The sequence below is a fragment of the Lynx canadensis genome, chromosome D4 (genome assembly GCF_007474595.2).
Source record: "Lynx canadensis isolate LIC74 chromosome D4, mLynCan4.pri.v2, whole genome shotgun sequence".
Lineage (NCBI taxonomy): Eukaryota > Metazoa > Chordata > Mammalia > Carnivora > Felidae > Lynx > Lynx canadensis.
Window position 1 is genome coordinate 65,763,524 of NC_044315.2, and position 20,921 is coordinate 65,784,444.

General features: G+C 36.2%; 1 protein-coding gene across 1 annotated transcript; it reads right to left on the bottom strand.

Annotated features, from left to right (window-relative positions):
* Window positions 1-3,054: 3,054 nt before the first annotated feature.
* On the bottom strand, window positions 3,055-4,062 carry LOC115499620 (olfactory receptor 13C3). The gene has a single exon (XM_030293730.1). The coding sequence runs from the start codon at window positions 4,006-4,008 to the stop codon at window positions 3,055-3,057; it is 954 nt and encodes a 317-aa protein (XP_030149590.1). The 5' UTR covers window positions 4,009-4,062.
* Window positions 4,063-20,921: the final 16,859 nt, after the last annotated feature.

The following is a 20,921-nucleotide window of genomic DNA, read 5'->3' on the forward strand; positions in this document are numbered from 1 at the left end:
CATACTCAAACTCAATAAGCAGTTAATGGCAGCGTGCTGTGTGTATAAACCAACACTGACTGAAATGTTCTAAGAGACACTTGCTCAGTATTAGCCAGGGAGGTACAACTGAAGTTTCAGAACTCTTCTTTTTGGCCGGAAATTTCTTCCTCCTGCAGCACCATATCCTATACCTCACAGGGAGGCTTTAGTCATACATGAGTTAAACTCTGAAGCTTCATGTGTTCTTCAAAATATCCAACTCTGGGAAAGTGTTGAAACGTTTAACTTTAAAATCTGGCCGCCTTTGAAATTTAGAAAATCAGTTAATACACAGCCTGTGTTATCTCATGGTAACAATTCACTGGCCTGAGAAATAATGTTTTTTACATGATTCATGTGCCCTTCTCATGGCTCACAGTCCTCACTGGCACTGTCCCACTGGTTAACTGGAGAAGGCATTGTTCATATGATAGTTTATTATCCCTTGGAGATAATGATCTCTATATTCATAAATTTTCTATGTTTATAAATGTATAGTTAGATAAAATAATGTAATTATGTCCAGGATTTGCTTCAAAATAATCTGGAGGAAGAAGATAGATAATGATGAAAGAAAGTTGACCATGTGTTGGTAATAATTTAAGTTGTGTGATTGGTACATAGAATTTTATTAAATTACTCTCACTCTTTTGTTAAATATTTGAAAATAAAAATTCCAAAAGTATGCCATAAAGAAAAAAATACATGTAAATGTGTATATATAGATAAATAAAGATATAAATATGTATGTGTAAGTATGCATGTAAACAGAGCTGTAAACATATTGGGGGAAACTCTTACAATGGTGGGTAATATGGTCTTTCTGACAGTAATTGAGCTAGAAATTGGAAAAAGTTTTTTATCACCTGCCTTTTAAACTTCACCTGTGAAACCATAGGTATTGTACATCAAAACAAAACAACAAAACAAAACAAAAACAAACTTTACCCTCAACTGTTCATAGTAAATTAAAGTGATAAATCAAAGTAAAAACATGGTGAATGTATGACTCCTAATGACTAGGAGAAATCTTGAAGACGATATCTTTGGGAGATGGCTATATAGACAATATTTTTAAAATATTTTTACATAGTTTTTTTTAAATTTAAAAATATTTATTATCAGAAAATAATACACCTAACAATTTCTTGGAAATTTTCTGATTTTCCAAGGAGGGCAATGTATTATTGAATCTATTAATTTTCTGATCATTGATTAACATGATCCTTCTTGTTTTCATAAAAGCCCTTTTGTACCATTTTTATGTACCTGTGGAATATTTTATTAAATGAAAGGTTCAACTTGATATAAGCCTACATATAAGATGCTAACAACCTTGATATTGTGTGAGAAAAAAAAACTAAAAATTAAGCTGCTAAGGAGTTGGTTAAAATCATACAAATAACATTTCTGCATGCCTAAACCCTTGTTGTCCCATATCGAAACTGAAAGAGAATTAAACAAGGATCAGGTACAAATGCAGGGCCACTAGTGGGGGAGAGGAGGAGAAGTGCCAGAAATTCAAAAGGCATTACCCACAGGGTCTGGAGCATGCCTTTCTGAACAGAACCAAAAGCAACACTGATGTTCCAACACAGAAGAGAGAGCAGCAGCTGGAGATTTTCCACAGTAACAACCCTTCATTCCTGGTAGGGCAGTGGCAGAATAGCTGAATTTAGTGACCAGATCATTTAGGTAGAAACCTGGGTCAACCGAAGGAAGTGGAATGGCAAAGAATGAAGCCTCTGAGTAGGAGATATGGGGTTACAGTGTGGCTCCAAAACAAAATAAAGAGGAATGTTGAGTAGGAAATAAAGTCAAAGCCCAGTTATCACATGGGCTAAGAGATTACAGAAAAGACAGATGGTGTGGCTCAAAGATACTCTGTGCTCGGCAATGGCCTTCTAGACAAGGAATCAACAGAAAAAGAAAAAAGAAAAAAGAAAAAAAAGAACATAATAGACTTAATAAAGAGTTTCAACTCATTGGAAAATGAAAGAATGGATTTTATTTTCCTAATCATTGTTTTTACCACTCTTTCTGAGCCCAGGAGAACACCTCAGGCAGATTTGAAACATTTCTGTTTTATTTGGCATAGAATACTAACCTTCCTCTCCTTTCTAGACCAGCTCCTCTGCTAGTCTGCAGCCTAGAGAACTCTGCAGGTCTCCCCTCTTCAAGTAGGAAGCCAGACTCTATTTCTTTGTAGGCACCCAAAACCTTAAGGGGCTCTTTTGCAGCATCCCCAAACTTGGATTGGAAAAACAATTTTGCCATTCTTTCACAGTGACTGTTGTGAAATGTCACCCAAAACCCATTGTGGACTCCCCATAAGGTAGAAAATTCCCTCAGTTATTTCTTCCTCTCTCCTGAGCTTCGCTTTATATAGCTTTAGGGGGAAAGGCAAAGATATTAACAGAGTGACTTCCAGGAGGAGATTTTGGCTCTTGTAATTATTAGCTTATGGTAAAAGAGGTGCTCAGTAGTCACTTTTAGTCATCAATTTGGAGTCTTAGCTTCAATTCTGAAATTCTAGACACTGTGAAGTAGTGCTATGCCAGGTGCTTTCTCCAGTTATTGAAACTTTAAATGACACTAAAACCTGGCTTTACGTATTTCCTTATTCCAAGATAAGGTAAGTATGGCTTACAAAGAATAGTCTATCCAATGTCATTTAGGTAGTTTGTGAAATTGCAGATTTTGTACTCTTACCTATTTCTAAAGCTTACGTGTGATGTTTTCCACTGTGTTTCTACACACGACACCAGAAACACTCATTCCAGATATCACCAGAGATGAGATTCTAATGGAATTCACCATGCTTGTGGAATCTAGACCAGGACATTTTGGAAGCTGAGTTTAAAGCAAACTATAGTTCTCAGTAATTCTAGCTGAGTAAAGCTAGGGAAGGGGAAGAATAAAAATATCTCTCCTTAACCATAGTTTCTCCAAAGAAGGTTTTTAACTAATTGACCTATGAGTCCATCTCTGTGCCTGTTATGAAAAGACCTACATTTTCTGTGTAGGATATACTTACTGAATAGCTTTTTGGTTTACCAGATATTTTACAGCAATTTTTACATCCTTATTCCTCAAGCTATAGATTATAGGATTTAGCATGGGGGTCACTACCCCATAAAACAGAGAAATGAGCTTGTCTGAAGTTTGCAACTTGTCTTCCCCAGGAAACTCTTGAGACTTGGGCTTGGCATACATGAAGAAGATGGTACCATAAAATATGATCACCACAGTCAGATGTGCTGAACAGGTGGAAAAGGCTTTGCGTCTCCCTGTGGCTGAGTTCATTCTCAAGATGGTGTAAAGGATGAACATATAGGAGAAAAAAATGACTATCAGTGGAAGAACCAGGAATGCCATATTTGATATCACCATGGTGATAATATTGAGGGATATATCAGCACAAGCTAGCTTAAGGACAGCTAATATTTCACATGTGAAATGGTTGATAACATTATTCCCACAGAAAGGCAACTGCATGGCAAGAGATGTTTGCACAATTGAGTTGACTCCACCAGAGAGCCATGACACAGAAGCCATCAGTACATACACCACCTTGCTCATGATGATGGGGTATCTCAGAGGGTTACAGATGGCTACATAGCGATCAAAAGCCATCATGCCAAGGAGGAAACACTCTGTTGACCCCATTGCAAACCCAAAGAACATCTGCACTGCACATCCAGAGAAGGAAATGTTCCTTTTCTTTGAAATTAAGCTCACCAAAGTTGAGGGAACAGAGGAGGATGTATAGCAGATATCCAGGAAAGACAGGTTGCCCAGGAAGAAGTACATGGGGGTGTGAAGACGAGAATCAAAGATACTTGCTATGATCAGAACACCATTGCCAGTTAGAATTACTAGATACATTACTAGAATTAGAACAAAGTACATGATCTCCAGTTTTGGGTAACCGGAGAATCCCAGAAGAAGAAATTCTGATGTAAATGTCTGGTTAATTTTATCCATGTCATCTGCTTTCAGGATATCACAGGAAGATTTAATATAAAATATATTCACTGCTAAGAAATGTTACAAATTACCTGAACAATTCATTTTGTAGATGGTATTCTAAGGAGTGTTTGCATGGAGCCCTGACAGCCAGTCATCTTCAACAATCTGAGTGACTAGAAAAAAATGAAATTGGAAATGACTAAGTGCTGATGCCCTTTGCTAATATGTGAAACTCTACCTATGATCAGACAACTGTACAGAAGTAACTTTTCCTGCTGTTGACAGACTCCCAGGTTGAGGTTTCTAAAACTCCTAATTACCAACTATGAGCCTGACTTCATCTACCCCCAGAAAGCAAGCAACAGAGAGAGATGGTAAAAGACTACTCAACATAGACCAGACATTTGTTTCAGCAATTACATCATGGTCAAAATTTCACAGCAACTTTGATATTTTTGGTATACATCTCATTCTATGTCTGATTCTACATACCTTATATTAGTATGTTTAATTTGTATTTTAATTAATTTTATAGGCATTTAATAATAATCAATTGAATAGCATAAACTGAAATTTAATGTCTGTTTAAATATTAGTTATTACTCTCATATTCTAGGCCCCTCTTAGTATTTTGTGTGACTGTTCCTATGACAAGACCATTGCACAGATCAGCTCTGCATGAATGTTAAAATATTTGGAGGACATTACACAGTCTCTACCTTATTTTATTCTGTAGCTTCACAGTGTATCTTAAGTCAACCTAAGAAAACAGTAATGCGGTTTAAATATTTTATGTAATTATGTATATATGGGTATATATCCATCCCTTTGATTTATAAAATATAATAATTCTTTATATTAGCCCCATTTTTTCCCAAATATAAAAGATGTAACTTGTCCAAGTTAACCAGTTAGTAAATAATGAAGTGGAGCTCAAAGCTCAGATTGAATCTAATTCATAGGGGTGCCTGGTTGGTTCAGTAGGTAGACCATGCGACCCTTGATCTCAGGGTCATGAGTTCAAGCCCCACTTGGACACAGAGGTTACTTAAAAAAAATCCAGTTCATAGCTTCACTGATTTTCATATGCATATGAATCGTCTGGGTATCTTGAAAAACTTTAGATTCTGGTTTAGAGTTCATGGCAGCTCCTGAGATTTTCCATTTCTCTTAACTGGTACTTACGCAAAGCTCTTGGAAAGCATTTGAGTAGCAAGGCTTTTATCTACACTGAATTGACAGAGTATGCAGATTTTTCTGACCCATCTGATTTTTTTCGTCTTATTATGGATTGCCATGTGAATCTGAAAAATAACAATAATATATGTTTGTGTTTTACAGAAAGGTCCAAATTCATATCATGTTGTTATATACTCTTAAGAAAAAATATTATTAAAAGACACATTTTTTTAAAAAAAGTAGTTTCAACTTGTGCCAGACTACTACAATAGTTTTAGAATATTACTGATAGCCAACCTTGAACCTAGGCATGTTCCAAGCACAGTAAGGATAAACTAAAGAATAATGTAAAGTGCCTGCCATTACAAAGCTCACAATTCAGTTAGGGATATAGGAAAAGTACAAATGAAAACATATCATAAATATAATTACATTATGTAGTTTGAAAATTACCAATTTTCCCAGAAGGAAGAAGTTTCAGACTTGGGCCTGATCTGGAAGTATGGGAAGAATTAGACAGATTTGGAAGAAAAGAAAAGAGGGGACATGGGGTATCCCAAAAGTGAGAAGTTGAGCCAAAATTAGGAATACATAGAGCACATCCTTTTTGAACAAGGAAGTTTCGGTGGAGGGGTAGCGGCAAGCACATCTGAAAAGGAAAGCATGGTAGGTACATAGAGAGTCTTGAGGGTCAGGCAGAGAATTTGGCATTTCTTTTGGTAATGAAGGTGTCCATCATTATTACAAAGCACAGAGCATGGGCTGAGTGCTTAGACCCTATGATATTAATACTCTCCAAAATTGACATCGTAGTATGATTTTATGAAATTTTTTTATCAGAAATGTAACACAAGAAATTAAGCTATGTAAATTAATGGGGTTGTCACTAATTACCGACTAGATGTGAAAATTGATCTTTCCAAAATTACCACCCGATTCGACATTGGTCAAATCACAAGTTTAGGCCTCACACGGGCTAATAGTTTTGAGAATTTCAGCAGAGTCACTCTTCCCCCACTCTCACTTAATTTGTCATGGGTAGTATTTGGGAAAATTACTGTAGAAAAGGTTTTACTTAGAGCCAGAAATCCAATTTGTGAGTTGAAGCCCTGCATCAGGCTCTGTGATGCCAGTGCTGAGCCTGCTTGGGATTCTCTGTCTCCCTCTCTCTGCCCCTCCCCCGCTCATGCTCTGTTTCTCTAAAAAAATTAATAAACATAAAAAAATACACAATAGAAATATTTCAACTTTGAAGAGAAAGGCAAAGAAGAGAATATAAAAACCTCAATTTTAGGCACTCCTGGGTGGCTTAGTCAGTCAAGTGTCTGACTTTGGCTCAGGTCATGATCTCATGGTTCGTGGGTTCAGGCCCCACATCAGGCTTTGTGCTGGACAGCTCAGAGCCTGTAGCCTGCTTTGGATTCTGTGTCTCCCTCTCTCTATGCCCCTCCTCAGCTTGTGCTCTGTCTCTCTTTCAAAAATAAATAAACATTAAGAAATTAAAAAAATAAACACCTCAATTTTAGAGTTGAAAAAAATAGTTAAGAGATTGTTAATTTTTGTTATTTTTAGCTTAAGTCCAGAACTTCCTTTAAAGGAGAGGGAAGGAAGGAAGGAGGGAAATGGGTGGGGGCAGAGAGAGAGAGAGAGAGAACAGTTGGAGAGAGGAGAGATACGGAGAGAGGGAAAGATCTTCGTTTTATTTGTGTAGCCAACTCTTATTTCAGAATCCTATGTGCCTTGAAATTGGTACAGTTGGAATAATGGGCAGAGGAAAGATCCAAAGTCCATTATCTTTACATTACTACTATGTCTAACTGGTATCATTAAAATTGTATAGAAATTATCAACAGAAGGGAATGCTCAGCAGGAACTGTAGAAATATCAGAGTCACAAAAACAAATTGACTATATTCATTCAACAGTGCCCAGAGGAAAGGGACCATTATTCTACAATGATTCTGCACTATTTCTTATGATAAATCAAAATCCTCCCCAGCTTGGAAATTGGTCAGAGAATGCAGAGAAATTGAGCACTCTGATCAACCCAGTCACTAATGCATAAAGAACTCAGCAAGACACTGATTTACTAAGATATATGGAGACATTCCAGGTAGGAGCCAAAGGTCCAGCCTGGAAACACTGTTGACTGCCTATTCCAGACAACTTCCGGATAATGCATCCAAGGCTACCTAAACTGCTTTGCCAGCCACCTGCTCCCACCTTTCCCTCCTAAATAGGAATCCCCTCACTAATTCAAACCCATCTTGAGCCGGGCTTGTCTTGCTACTTCTGTTCCCTGCACTTTAAACCGGTGATCTTGTTATACTGTGAGATACCTAGAGACACAGGGGAAGGAGTGCGTCTGTCTTGCTCATCCCTCTAACACCTAAGCCTAACACAGTGGCTGCACATAATAGATGGGGGGTTTGACTAAATAAGTAAAGGTTGACTTTCTAAACCCAAGCAATTTCCTGTGTAGTATTTTTGGACAAGAAAAATTTAATATGTCATATTTATTTTGCAGCAGGCTTTAATTTTTGTAAGTATCTTTCAGACAACACTAGTAAGCAGAAATATTAAAAAAATTTTGGGGCGCCTGGGTGGCGCAGTCGGTTAAGCGTCCGACTTCAGCCAGGTCACGATCTCGCGGTCCGTGAGTTCGAGCCCCGCGTCGGGCTCTGGGCTGATGGCTCAGAGCCTGGAGCCTGTTTCCCATTCTGTGTCTCCCTCTCTCTCTGCCCCTCCCCCGTTCATGCTCTGTCTCTCTCTGTCCCAAAAATAAATAAAAAACGTTGAAAAAAAAAACTAAAAAAAAAAAAAATTTTAATATTTATTTATTATTTTGAGACAGAGCACAAGTAAGGGAAGGACAGAGAGAGAGGGAGACACAGAATACAAAGCAGGCTCCAGGCTCTGAGCTGTGAGCACAGAGCCTGACATGGGGCTCAAACTCACGAACTGCGAGATCATGACCTGAGCCAAAGTCGGATGCCCAACCCACTGAGCCAGCCACCCAGGTGCCCCTAAGCTGAAATCTTATATGCCACCTACGCCATCTTATAATTACCAGTTTATGCACTGTAAGTATAGAGGATCATCTAGTACTCACTGGAATATATATGATATGGGTTTAGCATGGTGGAAAAGTGCCTGGGACTAAAATCAAAGTCTGTGGTTTGAGGTCCTAGGCTTCTAATCTATAGCCTCAGTCTTCTTGTTTATAAAATAATGATAAATATAACTGCCTTACTTTCCTTGCAAGGATATTGTCAGGAAATAATGAGATAGCATAAGGAAATTGCTTTAAGGATTATAAAACATTATACAAATAATAATGAAATATGACTAATAATGATTCACAATTATATTTTGGTGATAATAAATTGGTATTCTATTGAATCAGATTATTAACATTACAAATTAATATTAATAATGGCCTTAACTATAGATTGAAAATGTACAGTTTCATTGTATTCAAGACTCACCTGTATACCGATACATTATTTCCACCTCCTAAAAGACCCAGTAACTTTCTTCTTAGTATTTATGTCAGCATTCTGAATTAAGGTCAGGTTCAACAAACAATGCCAGATTCCACAGATGTGGAAGAGTAAATATTTGTTACGCAAGGGTTGTTGTAATTGTTCCCTAATTCCCAAAGCAATTTAAAGCTGGAACGAGAGACATGTAGAATGAAGAAACTTCCAATGCATTAGGAATAGTGACACACAGACCCAATTAAGAGCAGTACTGGGAATAAACTGTGATACATCCTCCTACTCATGTAACTTTTGGAAATAGGAGCACATGTTCACAAAATTAACTTTATAATATGTGAGAGTTTTTAGTTCAAATATGCTTACCAAAATAAATTCAATGTCAGAAATTAGTAATTCAAATGATAATTACCAAAATGAAATAAATGCTACAGTTGAAAAATCATCTAGATATTATAAATAAAATCAAATAGATGTTTTCTTTGAATTAAGTGCATTGTCATTTAACTTTTTTGCTTACTTTATATGTATTCTTTTAGATAAGTTAACTTCATGCAGGATGCCATTGTCATACTTCTTTGGAATTAAAAGAAATGCTAAGTGAAATAAGCCATACAGAGAAAGACAGATACTATATGTTTTCACTCTTATGTGGATCCTGAGAAACTTAACAGAAACCCATGGGGGAGGGGAAGGAAAAAAAAAGAGGTTAGAGTGGGAGAGAGAGCCAAAGCATAAGAGACTCTTAAAAACTGAGAACAAACTGAGGGTTGATGGGGGGTGGGAGGGAGGGGAGGGTGGGTGATGGGTATTGAGGAGGGCACCTTTTGGGATGAGCACTGGGTGTTGTATGGAAACCAATTTGACAATAAATTTCATATATTAAAAAAAAGAAATGCAAATAAAAATAAAATAAATTCACAGGACAAAAGTGAATTCCCATTTAAGGCCACAAGAGTAGAAAAAAAGTCTATAATGGGTAGTTTGGGGCATGAATTCTGATAGGTAGATAACACATTAATGAAGTAAAATGTTTTGGGAAAATCTATTGATTTTGTAGACATTAACATTGAGGTTTAGTAAAGTTATCCTTCAGATATGAAGGAGAAATAAAAACTTTCCTAGACAAACAAAAGCTAAGGGAGTACATCATGAGACCCACCTTATAAGAAATAATGAAAGGAGTTCTTCAAGCCAAAATGAAAGAACACTAATTAGTAATGTGAAAACATAAAAATATGCAAAGGTAAATATATAGATTCATAAGCTTCTCTTCTGTGACAGGATGGTATGTTCACCACTTAACTATAGTATAAAAGGTTAAAGGAAAAGAGTATTAAAAATAACTATAGCTACTATCATTTGCTATGAATACAGAATATAAATAGAGATAAATTGTCAGATTAAAAACGTAAAAGGGAGGGAGTACAAGAGTATAGTCTGTGCATGTAATTGAAGTTAAATTGCTTTCAGTGTAAAATAGACTGTTATATCTATAAGATGTTTTATGTAAGCTAAGTGGTAACCACAAAGCAAAAATTTTTGGTAGATTCACAAAAGATAAGGAGAAGAAAATCTGAGCATACCACCAGGGAAATTCACCAATCCACAAAGGTAGACATCAAGAGAGAAAAAAAGGAACACTGAAACTACTAAACAGCCATAAAGAAACTAATAAGATAACATTAGTATATCTATGTATTAAAAAGTACCCTAAATGTAAATGGATTGAATTCTCCAATCAAAAGGCACAGAGTGGCTGGATGGACTGAAAAACAAGACCCAACTATGCTCTATCTACAAGAGACTAATTTTCAGCTTTAGGGACACACATAGGCTTAAAGTGAAAGGATGGAAAAAGATATTCCATGCAAGGGGGTGGCTATACTTATATCAGACACAATAGACTTTAAGACAAAAACTGTCATGGGAGACAAAGAAGGTCATTATACAATGATAAAAAGTTCAACTCATCAAGCAAATATAAAAATTGTAAATATATATACACCTGAAATCAGAGCACCTAAACATATTATTTAAATACCAGCAGATCTGAATGGAGAAATAAACAATAACACAATACTAAGGGACTTCAATACCCCACTTTCAACAATGGATAGATCATCTAGACAGGAAATCAACAAGGATACATTGGATTTGAGACATACTTGCAATTAAAAAGACTTAACAGACATATAAGGAACATTCCATTTAAGAGCAGCAGAATACACATTCTTCTCAAGTGCACACAGAATATTCTCCGGGATAGGTGATATGAGAGGCCACAAAACAAGTCTTAGCGTATTTAAGAGGACTCAAGTCACACCAAATATCTTTTATGACCACAATGGTATGAAACTAGAAATCAACAAGAGGAAAGCTAGGCAATTTACACATCTGGAAACTGAACAACATACACATGAGTGATCAAAAGGTCAAAGAAAAAATTTTTAAAAATACCTTCAGACAAATGAAAATGGAAACACCACACACCAAAATCTATGGGAAGCTAAAAAAAAACAGTAATTAGAAGGAAGTTTATAGTGATAAATGCATATATTAAGAAAAAAGAAATATCTCAAATAACTTTACTTCTCAAGGAACTAGAAAAAGAAGAACAAACTCAGCCCAGAATTAGCAATAGTAAGGAAATAACAAAAATCATAGAGGAAATAAATTAGAGACCAGAAAAAATAGAATAAATGAAAAATACAATAGAAAAGACCAACTAAATCATGAAACTCCTAGAAGAAAACATAAGGGGAAAGTTCCTTGACATTGGTCTTGGCAACTATTTTTTAGACATGACACCAAAAGCACAAGCAACAAAAGCAAAAAGTCAACAAGTGGGATTACATCAAATAAAAAATCTTCTGCACAGCAAAAGAAATACTCAACAAAATGAAAAGGCAACCTATGAAATGGAGAAAATATATTTGAACTATATTAATATCCAAAATATATAAAGAAGTCATACAACTCAGTAACAAAAAAAAATCTGATTTTAAAATGGGCAGTGGAACTAAACAGACATTTTTCCAAAGAAGACATACAGGTGGCCAACAGGTACATTAAAAGATGCTCGAGCTACTGGTTGGCTCAGTTGATTAAGCGTCTGACTCTTAATACTAATCTCAGGGTTTTTGAGATTGAACCCCACAACAGGCTCTGCGCTGACAGTGCAGAGCCTGCTTGGGATTCTCCCCCTCTCTCTCTGCTCCTTCCCCACTCATCATGTGTGCATGTGTGTGCTCTCTCTCAAAATAAATAAGTAAACATTTATTTTAAAAAGATGCTCAGTATCATTAATCATCAGGAAAATGCAAATTAAAATCATAGTGTGATATCCCCTTACACCTGTTAGAATGGCTACCTTCAAAAAGATAGGATAACAAGTAATGGTGTGGATATGGAGAAAAGAGAAACTTTGTGCACCATTGGTGGGAATGTAAATTGCTTCAGCTTTCAGGAAAACAATATGGAGGTTCCTTAAATAAAGAACTACCATAAGATCCAGCTTTTCTACTTCTGGAATATATCCAAGATTTAAGAAAATATATCTGCATCCCCATGCTCATTACAGCATTATTCACAAGAGCCAAGAAACAAGTTAGGTGTCTATCAAACCAATAAATGGATAAAGAAAATGTGGTACATATATCAAATGGAATATTACTCAGCCATGAAAAAGCAGGAAATCTTGCCATTTGGGACAACATGGATAGACCTTGGGGGTATTATGGTAAGTGAAATATGTTAGACATAGAAATACAAATACTGTACAATATCACTTATTTGTGGAATCTAAAAAGACCAAACTCATAAAAACAGAGAGTAGCTGCTGGTTACCAGCAGCTGTAGGGTAGAGGAATTGGAGAAATGTTGGCCAAGCAGTATACACTTGCAGTTAGAAGATTAGTAAGTTCTGGGGATCTAACGCACAGCATTGTGATCAGTTAACAAAACTGCATTATACACTTAAAAGTTGCCAAGAGACTAGATCTTAAATGTTCTCACAACACACACACACACACACACACACACACACACACACACACAATTATGTGCTATGATGGAGGTTAGCTAACATTATGGTAGTATTCATATTATAACATAAAAGTGTATCAAGTCAACTCAGTGTACATCTTCAGCTTACACAATATTATATGTCAATTAGATATCAATAAAAATGTGAATAACGCATAAAACATAGATTTCAAGCTTTTCAGGCAGAAGGGACAGAGAAAAAGGTTAGGGAAAGAGGACTCAAGTTCTTCTCCTTTCAGGATCCTCTTTTTCTTAAGTGGTTCTTCAATGAAAAGTACTACTCCAAACAATAACTATAAATATTAAAGTGGCATAATTTCATAGTATACAAAATATAGAGCAGAATTGAGGAACTAAATGTTATGGTAAAATTGCCCATCTGCCTACAAGTATATATTCTAAGCATCCATCATGCTCAAGGTACATCTTGAGATGGTGCTGTGATATTTTCTGCCATTAAGTAGTTTTCAATCCCTTTAGGGAAACTTGTTGCATACACATATCATAGGCAATAAGTAATATCTTCTTGCTCCTCACTCAATCTTTAGAATGAAAATAATAGTGTGTGTCTCATAATATTATAATAATAATTAGATAAATGAAATACATGTAAAGTGCAGAGAAAATGCCCCTCCCCTGCACTCAGTTGGCATTATCTATTATTATCTGGCAGTACATGTCAGATACCTGAACAGTATAACTTACAGGATTTAGAGTGAATTAAAGAAGAAATATGTAGTTTAAGGAGAAATTACCAATTTGAAAAAATAGGCTTATCTCAAAAAGAGTTTTCACAGAAAAACATTGAGAAAGAAACATTAATTTCTGGGACAAAAGCTGAGTCTGAATACAAACCTTGGTTATTAAAGTCAAAGAGGAATTGTTTTTGATAAAAGGTTACTTTCTGTTCCATATGCTTCAACTCTAACTTGAATCTAGAGAGAAAATAAAGCTCAGTTTCAATTTTTTATTGACATTTATCAGTTTAAATTGTTTACATTCTTTTAACCTAAATTTCCTTCCTCATTGAAGAGTGGAACTAGAACATTCTAATTCATGGTAGTATCCTGGGAAGCACATTAGATATTTGAAAATATAATACAAATGAAGATGCTTTATGCTATTAATCATGGGAAGTTTTCAGATAAGATGAGAAAAGAAAAAACAATACTTATTAAAGACTATTTTTCTGTTTTAGTCTTAAAATCTTCAAATACTGTGGTAATGTAGATGGTAAGATACAATTCCTATTAGAGTTGCATGACAACAAGAATATACCAGTTACATGATATAATTGGATCTAACTACATTTTCCCTGGAGTATGGAAAAGTTTTTAATCCTAACATGTTTACATTCCTGACATTAGTTTGTTGCAAATATTGGACCCTTCCATAGCTTGCCCCCAAAAGAATTTAAATTGCCTTGCTGAGCTAATGGCTGGTCTTTGGGAGGATGTTTCTGGAAATCAAAATGCAAAGACACACTTAGATAAGTACAAAGGCTGGCCTTAAGAATCTATGGGTCATTTTAGTTATTTTTTCTGATATTGAACTAGAAGTGGACTGAGAGTGAGAATATTTTATAGATTTTTTTTAAACGTTTTATTTATTTTTGAGACAGAGAGAGACAGAGCATGAACGGGGCAGGGGCAGAGAGAGAGGGAGACACAGAATCTGAAGCAGGCTCCAGGCTCTGAGCCATCAGCCCAGAGCCCCACGCGGGGCTCGAACTCACAGACCGCGAGATCGTGACCTGAGCTGAAGTCGGATGCTTAACGACTGAGCCACCCAGGCGCCCCGAGATTATTTTAAATAAACTCATCTATCAATTTTATCAGAGGAATAAACTACTGGTATGTCAAAACTTGAAGAAAATAATTACAGCATCCTGTTTGCTATCTAAATCTCACTAATGTCTGCTCACTTTATCCTGAAAATTGTTACATAAACTAGTGAGCATTACTTGAGGCTGTAAAGCAAAGCAGCTATTAAGAAAGAAGACTGAACTCAGATCAAGAAAGGAAGCCACTCCTCAAGCTTAGAGGTACATATATAAATGACATTATATTCCAACTTCTCTTGTAAATATTGTTTTCAAATTATTGTAAGATATCAATTTTATATGCTTTAACTGGATATATCTAATTTTTCCATCTGTCAAGCTTTCATCATTTAGTGTCATATGGCTTTCCATTAAATTTGAGACCATTGCTGAATAATTTTCACAACAAAGCTCTTAGGTAGGAATTGGCCTCATTTAAAGAAGGAAAAAAGATGGCTCGGAGCCTGGAGCCTGTTTCCGATTCTGTGTCTCCCTCTCTCTGCCCCTCCCCCGTTCATGCTCTGTCTCTCTCTCTCTGTCCCAAAAATAAATAAATGTTGAAAAAAAAAATTAAAAAAAAAAAAAAGAAGGAAAAAAGGAGGTTCCAAATCTAGGCACTCTAAAATAAAATTCAGTCTTCTTTTGCCTCTTCAAAAACATTTGTTCTTCCTTCCCGCCCTTTCTTCCCCACAGCAGATAGAATGAGAATGTTAGATTCCTCCATTGGGTGTTAAGACAGCATTGCAGAACAGGTGCACTGCACCAAGCAATTTGAGTATTATTATTGGACCTATAATCTGCTGAAAAAATTATTTCTCTGTCCCAAATGTGTGGAATTTCAATGCAATTATTTGACCATCTTCCATAGTTGCTATGACTACCATATTTTAAAAAATATTTTAAAATAGTTGAGATATCATATCACCCGTATTTCAAAATAATTGTTGAATTCAAAATAATTAAGACAAAAAATATGATTCCTGGGGTGCCTGGGTGGCTCAGTCAGTTAAGCATCTGACTTTAGCTCAGGTCATAATCTCACAGCTGAGTTTGAGCCCTGCAAAGGGCTCTCTGCTATCAGCGCAGAGACCACTTCGGATCCTCTGTCCTCCTCTATCTGTCCCTCCCCAGCTCACGTGTACTCTCCCTTACTCTCTCAAAAATGAATAAACATTTAAAAATGCATGTGATTCCTATATCTCACTCTGTATAAATAAATGTACACCACCTCTTCCATTAACCCTTTCTGGAAAATCCTTGGGTCAGGATCACTGTAATCAGCACCTCTTTATCCTAATGCCCCTAAGTCCCAACAGTGAACTTTGACTTGAGAATAAAGTGTGTGGGCGCAAAAATCTGCCACTACCCTTTATCTCTGTCTTGTTTTGATTACTACTGATTTGGATTAATCTTGGCAAAAAATAATGTCCCAGAAAAAAAAAATCTGAGCATCTATTCCATCTATTCCTACACTGTGCTAAGTACTTCAATTTGTAGCAGAAATTCAGCCTGTGAATCAAATCTGTGGTTGTAATATTCTTAATGTGTCTGTCATTCTGCTTGGATTCCAAGTTTACTTAAATTAGCCTCTCTCTAATTAGCACTAAAACCAATAAGATTAACATAGAACACACTTCCCTGTCTGAGATAATACAGTGTTTCTGAGAGTCTGAGCTTTATAGCCAGACAATGCTTGCTTCCTACACATAGTTAATTAGATACAGAACACTAATAAAGTCATGTACCTTCTCTCAGTATTGTTTTCCTGTTTCTAAGATGAAAAGGCAATAGTTTAGGACAATTCTTTTGAAGCTTCAAAATTATAAAATCATAAAAGAAAAAAATTAAGTTGTTTAACAAATACTGAAATATTTTTTATAAAGAACTATCCTTTAGCTTTGCGAAAAATAGATGTTATAATGATTTCATTTGCTCACCATCATGCCATCACCACCAGCCCTAGTTATATTGCCTAGCACACACAAGGCTATTGCTATTTTTGTGTTGAATGAATTAGTGAATAAGCATTTGGATATTATATTCAGCTTGCAAAGTGCTTTCACTATATCATATCATTGGATTATCTCATTAAATGTATGAAAAAACATAGAATCTGAAAAGTAGTGTAGCACTCACCTACCTAGCATGTGAATTGGGTGTCCTAAGAATGTAATTTTGAGTCTCATTCTCTTTTAATTGCAACTAATTATGACCCAAGGAAGAATCAAATGTGTTTTAAGTTCCTACTCTATAACATAAACTTAGCACATGTGATCAGTTAAACTCAGACAATGCTGCCCCAATATATGTGAGCATACAGTTGCTGAAAGAAGTTAGAAAATTAGCATAATGTCACAGAGTTCATAAGAGATGCAGCTAAGATTTCTTTTAGTTCATGTACATTTGACTACCATTGCTTACAGTGTCCAACATATCCTGGGGCAACTAAGGGAAAACTGAAGACAAAGCAAATATGTCCTTTTTCACCCAGTGAAATACCTTAATAAACACTTCTCTTGGAAGAGAAATTTTCTAAGGGTGGGGAAGAAATCTCTTTTTTTAAAAAAAGACATGAAGAGCAGAAGGGACGGGTTCCTATGACCCCCAGGAAATCAATCTTTTGACTTATTAACTGGGATGTTTTACTTTTCCTCTGGGTATCTGTTGAAGTGCCCTTCATACTCAGAAATGGGAAAAAAAAAACAACCTGGAAAACCCAGGCAGAATGAGGCAGTTGTTATTATTTTTGTTAGTTTAATAACTAAAACAATTGGTTAAGACCTGGTTGTGAAAGACCCAACAGAGCATTGGTTTCACCTCAAAGAGAGGCTAGATACACTTTAATTTTCACAGACTATTATAGGACCAAGCTAAGAACCTGGAGGAAATGACAGGATTGTGTTTTTGCCAAGGGAAATAAAACTTTATAATACCAACTTGACCTAAAATGAACTCTTATGTTTCTAATTCCAAAAGAAGATTTATTTTGAGTCAGGTTCTCTATAAGCTGAAGGAGAGGAGACAATCAATGATTGCCTTGAAAAACAATGATTACAAACCTACAAACCACACAGGTCACAGTTCAATATTAGTAAGAAAGTACATGATCCTGAAGAATGCCTCTAATTAAACTTTTTTTCTGTGTTTTCATCCTTAACATCCCCTGGACAAAATTCCAAAGGTTCCTAATTGCCTGGAGAATAAATTTTAATTCCTTAATGCTACATTTAATATACCACACAAAATGGCAAATCTTCCTTCCTTTTAAAAATATTTTTCTGACTACTGTACCATGATACATTGTTTTCTTGCCTAGAAGCCCCACTGACACATTTTGCCTCATCCTGTTACCTAAGACTCTTTCCCCTCGGCTCAACAAGGCCAAATTCAAGTGACAAGATATCCCTAGCTCTTTCTCAGATGATCTCCCCTTCTTTGAAATCTGTTTGTACTTTCTTTTGTCGTTTGAATAAAACATGTATAATGATTCAGGCTTCCCCCAAGGAAAGCTGCTGGTTTCCTACGAAGTGCTGGTTTCACTACATTGCCATACTGTGGTGGTGTGGTGTGGTGTGGTGTGGTGTGGTGTGGTGTGGTGTGGTGTGGTGTGGTGTGGTGTGGTGTGGTTTTATCAAGGTCCACATTCTGTTCTTTTCCCTCGTACACTCAAAATTGTTGGTTAGAACAGGATGAGTCTGTATCTCATTCACAGGGGTTGATTCACATTCATTCACAGGTACTATTATGAAGCAGAGTACTACACTTTACAATGAGAAATAGAATGGTGGGGTGCCTGGATGGCTCAGTCAGTTGAGTGTCCCACTCTTGATTTTGCCTCAGGTCGTGATCCCAGTGTCGTGGAATGGAGCCTTGCGTGGGGTTGGGGGTGCTCAATGTGGAGCCTGCTTAAGATTCTCTTTCTCTCTCCCTCTGCTCCTTTTCCCAGCTAACATGTACACTCATTCTCTCTCTCTCAAATAATAATAATATTATAATAATAAAGAAATAGAATAGCCAATTCTTTTGGAGAGCCGCCACCTAATTCCTCTGCTTAGTCCACTTATTCCTTCTACACAGTGACCAGGATGCCCAGTTTCTCAGTATCATCAGAAGGGAAACACTGAGGGGCGCATGGGTGACTGTCTCATGGTTCATGAGTTTGAGCCCCCACTGGGCTCCACACTGAGTAAACCAACCAACCAACCAACCAACCAACCAACCAACCAACCAATAAATAAGCTTAACAAAAAAGAAGAGCAACACTGAACCAAATCGAGGGAGTTATTGATATGAATAGCATATTTAGTGGAATCAGGCTAATACAAACTCCACATTCATTTATCTCTACATTAAGGATAACCTTTCCAACAGGACCACAAGACTTGGAACCATTTTATGCCTGACTTTTCTTTAGCTAGATTTAAAACGTTATTTTGCAAATGTCTGATCTAACTAAACTTTAACCCATTTTTTTCTTTTAAATGCCTTATTTTCCCCCCAATCCATTGTGTGTTGTTTTTTATGGAGTCAGAAGTCAATTTTCCTTTGTTCTTACATTTATGATAGTCCACTATACTAAAACTACATTAAATTTTTTTGTCTTAGTTCTTTTTTGAGACAGAAAGAGGGAAAGAGGAGGGGAGAGAGGGAGAGAGGGAGGGAGAGAGGGGGAGAGAGAGAGAGAGAGAGAGAGAGAGAGAGAGAGAGAGAGAGAGAGAATCTTAAGCAGGCTCCACACCCAGCATGGAGCCCAACATGGGGCTTGATCTCATGATCATGAGATCATAACCTGAGCCATAATCAAGTCAGATGCTTAGCTGACTGAGCCACCCAGGTGCCCCTAAAACTATATTTTTATCAGAGCTCCTTCACTAGCATATGTCCTATATTGCTCTCTATGATTTTTATGTGTTTTTATTTGTTTCCTTTTAAACTTAGACTTTAGTTACTCATACTCCTTTGTATTTATTTTATATTCCTCCGTACATTATTTCCAGTCTTTACAAAGCCTCCTACATCTCCCATAATCACTGATTCTACTAAGCACTTATGTGTTTGATTTGTCCCTAAAAATACATGTACCTTGTAAGGTACATATTTTAAATTTCTATGTAAATTTTATTGTGTTATAAATCACAGTATTGCTTACTTTTTAAACACTTCTTCCAGGATCTATTTATGTTGCTGTATGGACGTCTAGTTAATTTGCTTCTCATTTCTGCAAAGTGCTCCATATGGCATGCTCTCATGTGGTAGAACCATTACTCTGAGGATGGGCATCCAGTTTGCCTCCAAACTCCTTTTGTCACAAACCATGCAATGCTGAGCATCGTCATGCTTGTGTCCTTATAGTCCTGGGCAAAAACGTATCTGGGTCATCTTCCCAGGACAAGAATCACTGAGTCCTACCCAATTTTAATAGAACCAGAGAGTTTTCAGTATACCAGTGTACGTTCCCAACAGAATTCTACCTCCCCACATCTTGCCAACTTTTAGTATCATCTACTTTGGTAATGAACATGAACGATATCGCATGGCTGTTTTAATGAGCATTTTTCAGATTTGCGAAGCATGAGATTTTTCCATATATTCATCAGTCACTTAGGAAATCTCTTCCATAAATGACTAATTTATGTCATTTCACCAATTTTCCATCGGTTTAAAGCTTTATCTTTTGGGTTAACAAAAGAGGTTTTTATTTTTGCGTTTTTTTCTTTTTTTCCCCTTTTTGTATATTCCATCAAGAGGGTTACTTGTCAGACAAGTTAGTAGTGTATTCAGTTAGATAGCGTAACTATCTTCTGCAGTCTGTTAACTTTATCTCTGAGGTCCTTCATTGGATTAAGTCTACCAAGTTTTGCTTCATAGTTTATGCTACTTGGATTTTGTTTTAAAAGTGTTTTTCCTCCACTATAAGTTTACGAAGATTCTCTATATTGCCTTTTATTAATTTTGTAATTTCTCTTTTTCACATTTAAATTGTTAATTCATCTGGTTTCCACTTTTACGTATGGTAATCCTAGGATCTAATTTTTATCTTTTATCCATATCTAAAGATATTTCCTTACATGATCTACTAAGCCATCCCTTCTTGACTACTTTGGGTTGACAGTTTTATGATTTATCAAATTCCCATATACTAGTGTCTGTATCTGAGATTTCCTTTCCAACGGACTACTTAAGTGTCCTTGATCCATTTTCATAATATTTTTATTACTGTAGCTTTGCAGTATGTTTCAAATATGGACGCTCCCCTTATTTTTCGTTGTAAAATTAACTGTGTTTTTATTCTTCCACATAAATTTTAGGATGAATACTCCCATTCCTCAAAAAATTTCAGCTACATTTTTGTATATATTTAATTGAGTGTAGAGACTAATT